Below are 12,714 nucleotides of genomic sequence, written 5' to 3'. Positions count from 1 at the left end.
CCCGAAGGCGGCGCCCTGCCAAAGAACCACGACGGGAAGCGCAAAGCACGGCGGCTTTATTGACCGAGGGGCCGGCGGCCGGGGAGAGGGGACTGGGGGCTGCGGGCCCACGAAGGCCTGGGATCAAAGAGTGTGGAGGTCGTGGCTACGCCGGCTCAGCTTCTCCGGGTCGTCCGACGCCATGAGGGAGAAGTCGCGGAAGATGTCCAGATACGTCTCGTCTCCTGGGTGGGGGGAGGGAGGGCTGGGCGGGCGCGGCCGAGCGCGGGATGGGGGTGGGGGGACCCGCGGCCCGCGGGCGCGCTGGCGGCGTGGCCGGAGGGACAGCAGCGCCGGCGCGCAGCGCCCTCGCGGGTTCTCCCTTTTGTTCCGAGGCCCCGGCGCACCAGCTGCGCCCCACACAGATTTGTTGCAAAAGTATGATATTAATCAGTGCAGCTGGGCGCGACGGGGACCGGGCTTCGGGGGCCAGAAGCCCAGAATTACAGTGTGGGCGGGGGCGGAGGGCACGTTACCTGCCTGGCCCTGAGCCGCTTCGGCCTCCCTCATCTTTGCCAGTCGTAGCCTGAAGGGGAAGCAACGAACGTATGGATGACTTTTGCTTCACTCCCCCCACTCGGACTTCCCATCCTGTAAGCTGGGTGGTTTAATTCATCTGCTCCCCCGGGGTCCAGTGCTTAAAGGCGTTCAACAACATCGACGTCCCTCACTCAGGACGAACTCACCATCCCTGGACCCTACCCGGCCCCCCTCCTACTCCACGCCCCAATCTACGCTGGGGACAGCACTTCTCCAGCCGAGTCCCGGAGCTGGCCCAGGCCGTCTGGGCGTTAGCCCCGCCCCAAGGGGGCAGGGCAAGCTCTAGCCCCGCCCCGCAGGCCTCCTCACAGGGTGACGATGTCAGCGTTGGCTGTTTCCATGGCGATGGTCAGCGGGTCCTTGCCTTCTGAGTCCAGGGCTCCCAGGTCGGCCCCCCGTTTCAGGAACAGGCAGGCCAGCCTAGAAATGACAGCGAGGGTCAGCCGGCCACTCGGCCTACCCGAGCCTTCTTTCCCACAGCCGTCATCCCCGCGGCCCCTACCCCGTGTGGCCGAGAATGGTCGCATGGTGAAGCGGCCCCCGGCCGTGGTTGTCCGTTTGGTTCACGTTCGCCCCGTTCTGGAGGAGAAACTCACAGGCCAGAAGAGAATTCTGCAGCGAGAAGTTGCGAGCGGGGAGAGAAGGTGGCATTTTCAGAAGCGGGCCAAAGATACTTTAGGATGGGATCAGCTGAGAGGGTGGGGTAGGGGAGCCAGGAGTGTAAGGGTTCGGCTGGGTCAGGCTCTGCCCTAGCTTTTTACAGTAGGTCATGCGTTAAAGCCACAGTCCAGCCTCACATGAGGTATGCTGTCCCTATTTCGCAGGTGGGCAAACTGAGGCACAGAGAGGTTCACAACTGTAAGCGGTGGGAGCTTGGATTCAAACCCAGGTTGTCTGCCCCCAAATCACACACCCTTCGCAACCCAGTGTCTGTGGGTTATCATTATCACTCTCTCCAGGGTGGGAGGAGGGGTAGGAGCAGGGCTCAGACTCCCCCCCCCCCCCCCAACCCCGGGAATGGGAGAGAAGGAGCCTAACGGTGGGGGCGGGGCAGTGGGCAGGACTCACAGCAGCCGTGGCCTGGATCAGCGGAGTGGCATTCTCCTGACCCCCGTTGACCCAGTTGACGTCAGCTCCGTGGGCAAGGGCATCAGCCATGGTGGGCAGGGAGGGAGGATGCCCAGCAGCTCGAAACAGCAGGGCCCCAGGGTGGAGGGCGCCCAGGTCATCAGAGGGGGGCTCTGTTAGGGGGTGGGAAGAGACCCTCAGCACAGTTCGCAGATGCTCTAATGGGACAGGTCGTTTCTCAGTTCTGGGAGGGCCTTCAGGACGCTGGGGACTTGGGTAGGAGGTGCAGGCGGGATGGTGCGGGGTGGGAGGTGCATGTGTGTGTGGGGTCCCTGGGGCAGGGGGGGATAGACAGCGTCCCTCACCTCTCCCTGTCCGACCACCTTCTCCAGCTCAAGGTCACTCACCCTCGGCAGCCTATTCCCAGCCCTACAATCCTTCCCATTCCTCCCTTAACCCCCAAACTCTTGCCTGGTAAAACCAGTGTTGCTGTGGTCTGCCCCCTCCCCCACCCCCCAGTACTGGCGAGGGGGAGGCTCGGGCCTCCGTACTCTGCCCTCCCCACGGGGCACACGGCCGGGCTCAGTCGATGCCCCCGCAGCCCTCTACCTGGCCTGGATCTGAAGCTCTCGGGCTGGGGCCGGAAGGAAGGCTTTGGGGGCACGGGAGGCTGCCCCCTGGGGGGCCCCCGGCCCGCTCTCCGCCCTCGAGTCTCCGGAAGCTTGGTCAGGAACTTCTTTTCCACGTATTTGGCATGAATCCAGGCCTCCTTCTCCTGCCTGTGAGAGTGTGGTGGGGAAGGAGGGGACCGTCTTCCCTCCTTCCCCACAGCGGGCAGCCCCCCACACACACCCCAACCTCACCGGGAGCAGCTGGGCCCAGGTTTCTTCACGGCCATGGCCTCCACCCGGGCCTCATAGATCCGGTTGATGACTACGTTCCCCAGCTCGCACATGAGCTTCGGGTGGGCCCAGGCAGAGGCGGAGACAGGTGGAGGGGAGAGGTGAGTGTCTGAGTCCTCAGGGCTCTGCAGCCCCTGGACTCAGCACCCCCCCCCCCCAGTCCCCCTTCCCATCAGGAGACCTCCCCCCCCCCCCCGCCCCACCAGTCACCTTCACCAGCTCTGGTTCCCACGAGTCAAGGGTCAGGGACCGGACTTTGGAGAAATGAACTCCAAGGCTCCTGGAGGGCCAGAGCGGGGGTCAGGCCCCTTGTGGGGTGGCAGCAGCCGCGGCTCCCCAGGAGGACTTGGAGGCAGGGACCCCCTGCAGCAGAGGTGCTGGCCAGGTGGGGGCAGGGCAGCGGGCCACGTGGCCTTGCTCTGCTCACCGTCCCGCTTCGCCCTCCTACATTTCACGTTCAGGGCCTTCAGTTTCCCTCCTCTCGCCCTGCCGCTCCCCTCCTCCCGCCAGGCTGACCCGGGCGGAGGGCCTCATAGACTTGCTGGGGCCTAGTGACCTCTGCTCTCTCTGCTCTCCATCGGCTCCCCTACCCTCAAGACCTCTGACCCCACAGTCAAGCCACTAAGCATCTCTGGCCAGACCAGGACCCTGTGCCCAGGGCCGGCCAGGATCTAAGAAAGGAAGCCAGGACAGGGTGGGAGGGAGGGGTCCGTGTGATGGGCTCAATCCCGCCCCCTCCCAACTCCCCCCCCTTCCAAACCCCCCCCCCCCCACCCGCAGCCAGAAGGAGAGCAGCCCCTGGCGCTCGGGTCATGGGTGGTGACCTGTGGATGCCGGAGCACTGGATGCAGAGGGTGACACCAAGGTTGATGCTGGCCCACTCGGGGGCTGGCTCTCGGCAGTCACAGCACTGGGCGTTGCCGTCCACGCTCTGCACCTGGGCTGCCACGTGCCCAGCTCCGCCGGATTCCCGTCCCCTGGCGGTTCCGCCACAGCCCAGCGTGGCGGAGGAGCCCACGGCCAGGGGTCCTGAGCCCTGGGGGAGACGGGGGGAGACAGAGTGGCCATGGGGCCTGGGGAAGGGGTGCCTCGTCTCCCTGGGCAGCCGGGCCCCCGCACCCTCCTGTTAAGGCACCTGGCCTGGCCCCCAGGGGCCGTCGTCGAGGCGGGCCTGGCTGAAGGCTGTGGCTATACTGCTCTGCACGGCGTTGATCCACAGCTGCAGGAGGCGCTCCGAGTCGGCCTGCAGGAAGCAGGACCTGGGCAGGAGGGGACAGTGGGGCGGGGAGGCTTCTGAGGCCGGGGGAGCCACGTGGGGGGATAGGCGGGCTGACATTCACCTGCCATTCAACTGGTACCCGCCGTAAAGAGATACGAGATACCAGCCGGATAGAAATTTGGCACCAGTTGGTCCCATCTTTCTAAGTATCCCCCGTCACCCCATCCCCTGCCCCTAAAGGCACCCTCCCCCCCCCCAGGCTGCCCCCCAATCCAGCCACCAAAGCGTTAATGCCTGGTGCTACACAGGGGCCCCCAAGACGCCCCTGCGATTGGCCTGCCTTCCTGTCGGTAAAGGTTTCGCTGCATCAGGGCATCGCCCCCCACGTCTGCACTCACTTGCTGGGGGACACCACCTCAAAGCAAAACCGCCTTTCCGAGTCAGGGCAGAGCTTCACGGTGCAGAGACGAAGGTCGTCAACCACCACAGTCACAGGGTCCTGGAACGGGACGGTGGTGAGGGCCAGCCGGCCGGCTGCAGCCAGGGCGGAGCGTCCCTGGGCCCGGGGCAGCCAGGACGCGTCTCCCTACCTTGTACTTCTTCTGATAAACCAGTTGGTTGCTCTGAATAGTGAACCAGCGTCTGAAGGAGGCGGAAAGAGAGTTGTGGACACGGGCAGCCCTGGGATGAGCTCGAGACAGAAACAGCACAGAGGCTGCGCCCTCTGCCCCGTAAGGATCTTGCTGGGAGGGTTGGGCTGACCGTCCCATCCAGTCAGATGCTCCAGAACAGGGCCTCGGAGCCGTGCAGGTCAGGACCCGGAAGGCGGTGCTGTTCACAACTCCAACAACCCAGATTGGATACATTTGGGAAGACAACTTTCCAGCAGATGGCCGTAAAATGCTTTTCCAATAAAACTGGTCAACGGCTCCAATTTTTAAAATGTGTATAGTATATATATTTCTATATATATTTTTAAGCTTCTTTATTTTGAGAGAGAGAAAGAGAGTGAGCAGGGAAGGGGCAGAGAGAGAGGGAGACACGGAATCCAAAGCAGGCTCCAGGCTCTGAGCCATCAGCACAGAGCCTGACATGGGGCTCGAACCCCTGAACCGTGAGATCATGACCTGAGCCAAACCCGGATGCTTAACCGACTGAGCCCCCCCCCAGGCTCCTCTGCAGTATATTTTTAAATAGTCGCTACACCCCGCATGGGGCTGGAACTCACAACCCCAGAGACCAAGGGTTGCGTGCTCTACTGACTGAGCCAGCCAGGCGCCCCAAGTCTATTGCCACAACTTTTTGACAGATGGAAGTTTCTTTCGGAAGGGGCGCAATTTTCTACTTTGCACAAATATCCTGCATGGGCTGGCAGTGGCCCTGGAAGGGGAAGGAGCGGAGTCAGAGCAGGTGACACCCCTGTTCCACACCTGTCGAGGCTCCTAAGTCCCTAGGGAAGCCAGAAGCCGGAAGCAGACAAGGCCCTATCGTGGCTCACGTCTCTGTGAGCTCCGACTGCACCTCCAACCGCTTCTTCCTCCCTCCCGCGTCCGCACCCAAGTGCCCTCTCTGTTTCTCCAATGCCCTGGGCTTTTCAAGGGCCTTGGCACTGGCTCCTCCTTCTGCCTAGAACATTCTCCCCCCAGATATCTTTCAAGTCTTCACTCAGAAGTCACCTTCTCATGAAGCCTTTCCTGACCACCCTCTTTAAAACTGCAACCCCGGGGCCCCTGGAGGGCTCAGTCGGTTGAGCCTCCGACTTCGGCTCAGGTCATGATCTCGCGGTCCGTGAGTTCGAGCCCCGCGTCGGGCTCTGTGCCGACAGCGCGGAGCCTGGAGCCTGCTTGGGACTCTGTGTCTCCCTCTCTCTCTGCCCCTCCCCCACTCACGCTCTGTCTCTCTCAAATACAAACATCAAAATTTTTTTTTTTAATTTAAAACGGCAACCTCCCGCAGCTCTCTGCATCCCCTGCTTTATTATTTTTCTCCGATGCCACTCTTACCTTGTAACGTAACGTAACTCGCTGTCGCGTTTACCGTGTGTCTTTGCTGAGGGAACAGAAGTTCCCCGACGGCGGCGGGTTTTGTCTGTTTTCTCGCTGCGCTTAGCACACAAAACCACTCAAGAAACATTCACCTGAGCGGGTGTGGGTGACGGGGGGTCCTCTCCTCACCTGCTCCACGTCTTAAATGCGTTGCTGGCCCGTTTGAAGAGGTGTCCTTCCATGACCAGGCCGCCAGGCCCCTCCTTTAGGCTGGGTTCTGGCTCCTCCCCGCCCAGCTCCTGGGGGCACAGGAGGGTCCCGGGCAGCTGACGGGCAGAGGCCGGGGCGCAGGGCCCCGCGCACCCTCCTGCGGGCGGGGAGACCCTCACCTTCTGCTTCAGCATCACGTGCCTCTGTTCCATGTCCCTCCTCTCGCGAGCCGAGTTCAGGACCAGCTGGTGCAACTGGGCACGGGAGGGGCGTCTCAGATGTCCCCAGCCCCCTCTCCTGAACCGGGCCAGGAGAGGTGTCTTGGAGCGCCCCCCTCCCTCCACCACCGCCCGCTCTCCGGAGCCCCACCTGGGCACCCAGGTCCCTGCGATACTGGGCCAGCCTGCCCAGCTCCTCGTGGCCCTGCTGGAAATGGGTAGCCTGGGCCTCCACCAGACGCAGCACCTGGGCGACAGGGTGGGCAGGGGGCAGAGGTGACGAGGGACCCTCCTGTCTTTCCCTCTTCCCTCTGCCCAGCAGGCTCCTCGTCACGTGGCACTTGCCGCCCCCCCAACTCACAAACTCCATGATGTCAAACTTCCTCTTGTCCTCGATCACGTTGATCTGAGGGCCCCCGAAAGACGTCAGGTGAGTCTCGAAAACATAGCGCCCCCGCCCACCGCACACCGGGGCCTCTCCAGCCCCGAGGGGTCCTGGGGGACAGGCCGGGCGGTCACCTGCAGTGCGTAGTCCAGTGCTCGTCCCCGGTACCCGGCCCGCGCAGTCTTCAAAGCGGCTCCGGCCTCTTCGGCCTCCTGGGCCCGGCGCCGGGGGACCTCGGCATTGTGGATGAGAGCAGCCTCCAGGCTCTCAGCTCCCTTCCAGAAATCCCGGCGAGCCTCTCGGAAAGCCCGGAGACCCCTGCGGGATGGAAGGACAACACACAACCACAGGTACCCCTCCTGTACCCCCCCAACCCCGGCCCAGCAGAATGGTCCCCGGCGGAGTGGTTCCCGGTGGAGGCCAGCTCGCGGCCTTCCGGACGGGCCTCCGAGGAGGTGTCGGGATGGGGGACAGCTGTCAGGCCACCCGAAACCCCCAACCGCACGGCTCCTGCCTCGAAGGAGGCCCCCGTGGTAACGGGACGAGGGACGGAGGACCGGGTCCCCCCCCCACACTCACTCCTTGACCAGGGTTTGGATTTGCTGCTGCAGGGTGTGCTGGGTAGCGTCCAACAGCTCCTGCGGGGAGGGGAGCAGACACTGGCAGGTGAGGGTCAGGCCGCAGACAGCCCAGGGCTCCCCCAGCCCAGCCCCAGCCCCAGCCGCTTCCGCTCACCGCATGGCTGTCCAGCTTGTGGCTGAGGCTCTCGGTGAATTTGTCCAGACACTCCTGGGCACGGAGAGTCAGAGAGAGAGAGTACCAGGCGTGGGGCAGCTGGGCCGCCGTCTCCGGACCCAGCCCCGCTCTGGCCTGGGCCCTGCAGACCCCAGGCCGACCCTCCCCTCCCCTCCCAGAGGACCTTTGCATTCCAGGCCCCCCACCCAGCCTGCTGGGGCGGGGGGGGGGGGGGGGGGGAGCTACATACCGCCATCATGGGCTCAGGAGGACCCAGACGGGCCAGGTCACAAATGCCAGCAATGAAGGTGCGGCCGGCCGCAAGGTAATGGCGGCCACTTTCCAGGAGGCCGTTACCCAGCTTGAGGAGCTAAGAAGCAACGGGGGGGGAGCAGGGAGTTGTGTGACCCCCTCACAGCAGCCCCCCCTCCCTCTCCCTTCCTTCCCAGCCTTGCCCAAGCAACTCTGCGGCCCAGCCCAGTACTCCCAGCTGCGAACACACAGCTGGCGCTTTCTCCTCTCTGCTGCTTTGCTCACACTGCTCTGTGCTTGGAAGAAAAGTCCTCCCGGCCTGTCACCGAAGCCAGTGTCAGCTGGCTCCAGCCCGTCTTGCTGCGTCCACTTCCATGCATCCCTCCCTGCCCTGCCCTGCCCTGGCTGCCTGGTTCCAGAGCTTTCCAGAAACTCCAGTTGCTCACGCAACTGTCTGCCTCACAGGATGGATGTGCTGCCTGAGTGGCCTTAAATTCTAGCAGTCTAAGGGCGCCTGGGCGGCTCATTCGGTTAAGCATCCGACTTCAGCTCAGGCCATGATCTCGCGGTTTGTGGGCTCGAGCCCCGCGTCGGGCTCTGGGCCGACGGCTCGGAGCCTGGAGCCTGCTTCGGACTCTGTGTCTCCCTCTCTCTCTGCCCCTCCCCAGCTCATGCTCTGTCTCTCTGTCTGTCAAAAATAAGTAATCATTAAAAAAAAAAAATTTTTTTTTTAAATAAATAAATAAATTCTAGCAGTCTTTACTGTGAGGAGTTTTCCCATTCTGGGCTCACTGAGCAATTTCCTCACGAACAGGAACAGGCCAGGACAAGGATAGCACGTTGGGGTGTTCCCAGGGCCCATTTTGTCTGGCGCCTTCGACTGACAACTGAAGAGGCTTGAGAAACAAGGGACAGTTGGGGCGCCTGGGGGGCTCAGTCGGTTGAGCCTCCGACTTCCGCTCAGGTCATGATCTCGTGGTTCACAGGTTTGAGCATCAGGCTCTGTGCTGGTGGCTCAGAGCCCGGAGCCTGCTTCAGATTCTGTGTCTCTGTCCCTCTCTGCCCCTCCCCCGCTCATGCTCTGTCTCCCCAAAATAAACCAATGTTAAAATTAATCAATTAATTAAATACATAAATAAAAGAAACAAGGGGACAGCTGACAGGCCTGAGCAGGGTCCCTCTGGTAGGGCCAGGTGGCTGAGTCAGAAACCAAAGTGAGATCTCCTGACCTCTGGCCCTTGTTATCTTCGGTCACCAGTCACCGCATTACATCCTGAGGTGACACGACTTGGCTCTGGCCTGAGTCACCCCAACAGGGATGGAACAAGTGTCTGTGGAGCCCCTCAGGTCAGGCCCCGGGGACAGGAGACCACCAGGGAACCTCTGTGGAAACATCCTGGGCAGAGGGGGCTCAAGAGATCTCGGGCCACGTGGGTTCTCAGTGGATTTTTGAAAACTGAAAAATACCTCCCAGGGCTCGCGAAGGCTGCAGGGAGGTATGGCTTCACCTGAAAGTGACTGACAGCGTCAGTCACGATCAAGGAACTAACCACAACGCAGCCTCTTCGGGGGTCCATGCAATGGAGTAGCCCTGAGCCGCGCAAGGGAAGGAACTATCCACACGTGAACTACTTGTACTAATGTGTAGCAAACCGAACGAACTTCGGGGGGGGGGGGGCGTTATTCCGAGAGAGAACAAGGACAAAAAAGGCTAATCTTGAGAGGTCACACAGCGTATGGCTTCACTTAAGTAACAGTGTAGCAATGACAAACGTCCGGAGGAGGAGAACAGATGAGCGGATCGGAGCAGGCAGGGGAGGGTATCTCAAGGGCTCCTTGCGGTGAGTTTAAGGGCTTGAACGAGATGCCGGCATGTGACAGAGCGCCGTTGAACGGTACACACAGACTTTGTTTTGTTTTGTTTTGAAAAAAAAGGACAGTCGACCCTGGCACAGCAGGGGTTTGAACCGCGCTGGTCCGTGTAGAAGTGGACTTTTTGTGATAAATACAGTACAGTAAATGTTATCTTCCCTTGCTTGTGCTTTTTTTCTTTCTTTTAGACACAGAGAGTGCGTGCGTGTCCGGGTGTGTGAGGGAGGGAGGGAGGGGCAGAGACGGAGAGAGAGAATCTCAAGCAGGCTCCACACTTAGGTCTGAGCCCGGCATGGGGGGCTCGATCCCATGACCCTGGGATCATGACCTGAGCCAAATTCAGGGTTGGACACTTACCTAACTGAGCCATCCAGGCACCCCTGATTTTTTAAAAATTTAATTATGTATGTATGTACGTATTTAACTCTACACCCATCGTGGAGCTTGAACTCATGACCCTGAGGTTAAGAGTCACGCACTCCAATGACTGAGCCAGCCAGGTGTCCCTCTTCCTTATGATATTTTTTTTAACGTTTATTTATTTTTGAGAGAAAGAGACAGAGTGTGAGTGGAGGAGGAGCAGAGAGAGAGAGAGAGAGAGAGAGAGAGGGAGGGAGACATAGAATCTGAAGCCGGCTCCAGGCTCTGAGCTGTCAGCACAGGGCCCGACGTGGGGATCGAACTCATGAACTGTGAGATCATGACCTGAGCCCAAGTCAGACGCTTAACCGACTGAGCCACCCAGGAGCCCCCTTATGATTTTCTTAATAACACTTTCTTTCTTCTAGCTCCCATTATTGTATAGACAGCATATGATACACATATCACACAAAATACGTGTGAATTAACCATTTACGTTATCGGTAAGGCTTCTGGTCAGTGGCAGGCTATCAGTAAAGTTTTTGGGGATTTAAGAATTACATGTAAATTTTCGACTGTGCTGGGGGGGGGGGGTCAGTGCCCCTAATGTTCATACTGTTCAAAAGTCAACTGTATATGCAAAACAGGTAAAATCCAGGTAAGGTCCACAGACATTGTACCATGACGACGTCAATTTCCTGCTCTTGGTAAAGTACTAGCATTACCCCAAATGCCACCATTGGGGGAAGCTGGGCGATGGGTCCATGGGACCTCTACTGTCTTTGTGACTTCTTGTGAGTCTGCAATTAACTCAAAGGACAACAGTTTAATTAAAAAATATATGTTAATTTGTCATTGGGGCGCCTGGGTGGCTCGGTCGGTTAAGCTTCTGACTCTTGATTTCAGCTCAGGTCATGATCCCAGTGTCATGGGATCAAGCCCCTCCACGGGCTCTGGACTGAGTGTGGAGCCTGCTTGAGTTTGTCTCTCTCCCTCCCTCTGCCCCTCTCTCCCACTTGTGCTCTCTCTCTGTCTCTGTCAAATAAATACAATGAAAAAAAAAGTTAGAAAGCTCCTCCAGCTGGCCTTGAGGAAGCAAGCTGTCTAGGGGCAGGGCCACATGACAGGGCACCGGGCAGCTTCGAGGAGGTGAAGGTCTCAGTCCCGCAGCAGCAAGGAGCTGAAGTCGGCCAACAACCACGCAAGCTTGGAAGGAAACCCTGAGCCTCAGATGGACTGCAGCCCGTGGGACCCGGAGCCGCGCCCAACTCCTGACCTACAGAAACTATGCCAACACATGTGTGTTGTTTTAAGTCACTAAATTCGGCATAACTTGTTACACGGCCGGTAGAAAGCTCACGCACCAATACGTATGTAACACGTGAGACTGGGGTAAATACTATAGAGAAACACCAAACCCGCTAAGGGGGCGGGGAGTGTTCACACGTGCGTGTGCCCATTTTATCGAGAGTAGCCACGGAGGGCCCTACTGTCCCGTGTTTAAGTGTCCCACTGCTTTGTCTCCCAAAAGCTGCTGTGAGCTCCCTGGGGGCAGAGCAGTCTTGCGGTCCTGAGGCCCGGGCTCACAGCTGACCCAGTAAAGCCCACAAGTGAGTCTTGTCTTCCAGGACCTCGAGCTCTTTGAGGGTGCAGAACTTCCATCTGCTTCTCTATGGCCCCCAAAGTGTTTACCCCGCACAGTTAGCATTCAAAAACCCCTGGAACTCCTTCGTGGTCTCCAATTTTCTCCCTGGCCTCGCCCCTCTCATCTTTACCCCATCCTGGGTCCCCTGCCCATGTCACCTTTTCCAGCCGGGTCTCCAGTTCTGACACCTCGGCTTCCACCAGCTCGATAGAGGCTCTGGGAAAAGAGGGGTCACGGGAACAGAGCTTGGGTCCATCTGGTCTGTGCGCCCCTGTAGGGCTGGGGCTGGGGCGAGGGGGTAAGGGCGTAGACAGGAAAGGCTGATGGGGTTGGGGACCTGTCCGCAAGCCCTGGCCGCCTCCCTCACTCCGCGCGTCTGAGAGCTAGTAGGGCCCAGGCCAGAGCAGGAAGGGCAGAAGGAGGGTGGATGTGGCGAGGGCAGGAAGTTGCTAACCGCCCCAGCAGGTGCTGGGGGAGGGGCGGGGGTACCAGGAGCCGAGGAGGTAGTGTCCGCTCTGGGGGTAAGAGGGGCTAGAGAGGCCCCCTCTGCATGTGAAGGGGGCAGAGAGCATCAGAGTCTGGGGGTTTCATAGCAGAGGTGCTACTAAGTCCTCCGAGTGGCCTAGAAGCTCCATCTTGTCCCGCTGAGAGTCATTCCCGGGAAGGACATCTGGCCTGGGGAAGGGCCTGTGTGTGTGTGTGTGTGTGTGTGTGTGTGTGCGTGTCCATTGGGGATGGGGGTCGGACCTCACCCCCTCTGCCACCCAGACCTGCGCACACTTACCGGAAGCGGGGTGAGTCTTTGAGACACTCCTCGAAATCCAGCTTGACCGTCATCTTGCTCCACTGCACAGGGGGGTCAGACGGGCAGGGGCTGCAGGGGGAAGCGCTCCCTGCCCCAGGAGGGGTTGGTGAGGAGGAGGAGGGGGGGTCCTCTCCTGGGGAGAGCCTGGGGGTGGGGGAGGGGGCTCAATCCCTTCCCTAAGGGTTAGGGGTGTACAAGGAAGAGCTCTCACCTCACACTTGCAGGCAGTACTGGGAGGGGCAGAGGCGGGGCCAGGCGGAAAAGCCACAGCCCCACCCACACAGACTATCTGCAGTCCCCTTCTTACCAGGGTCCCCTTCCCCGATTTTTTCTCCTTTAGCCATGCTGGGGGCTGGGGGTGACTGGCAGATACAGGCTCCAGTCCTGATTCTGTCACTCAGAGACTGTGTGTGACCCTGGGCAAGCTCTCGGATTCCTCAGTTTCCTCATCTGGAAGATGGGCATGACAACCTCCCCCC

The 12,714-nt window shown here is 60.1% G+C and overlaps 1 protein-coding gene across 1 annotated transcript; it reads right to left on the bottom strand.

Moving 5' to 3' along the window:
- Window positions 1–39: 39 nt before the first annotated feature.
- On the bottom strand, window positions 40–12,431 carry ACAP1 (ArfGAP with coiled-coil, ankyrin repeat and PH domains 1). The gene is made up of 22 exons (XM_047831658.1): window positions 12,215–12,431; window positions 11,589–11,646; window positions 7,552–7,671; window positions 7,302–7,355; window positions 7,146–7,204; window positions 6,701–6,884; window positions 6,543–6,587; window positions 6,333–6,428; window positions 6,143–6,217; window positions 5,943–6,052; window positions 4,359–4,410; window positions 4,167–4,267; window positions 3,685–3,808; window positions 3,374–3,585; window positions 2,760–2,829; window positions 2,511–2,605; window positions 2,257–2,426; window positions 1,648–1,820; window positions 1,082–1,191; window positions 889–999; window positions 516–565; window positions 40–224 (listed from the first exon to the last, which is right to left on the bottom strand). The coding sequence occupies exons 1-22, from the start codon at window positions 12,265–12,267 to the stop codon at window positions 124–126; spliced, it is 2,223 nt and encodes a 740-aa protein (XP_047687614.1). The 5' UTR covers window positions 12,268–12,431; the 3' UTR covers window positions 40–123.
- Between the last annotated feature and the right edge of the window lie 283 nt (window positions 12,432–12,714).

Source organism: Prionailurus viverrinus, chromosome E1 (assembly GCF_022837055.1).
Source record: "Prionailurus viverrinus isolate Anna chromosome E1, UM_Priviv_1.0, whole genome shotgun sequence".
Lineage (NCBI taxonomy): Eukaryota > Metazoa > Chordata > Mammalia > Carnivora > Felidae > Prionailurus > Prionailurus viverrinus.
The sequence above is the reverse complement of the archived record's forward strand: the minus strand, read 5'-3'. Positions and strand labels throughout refer to the sequence as shown.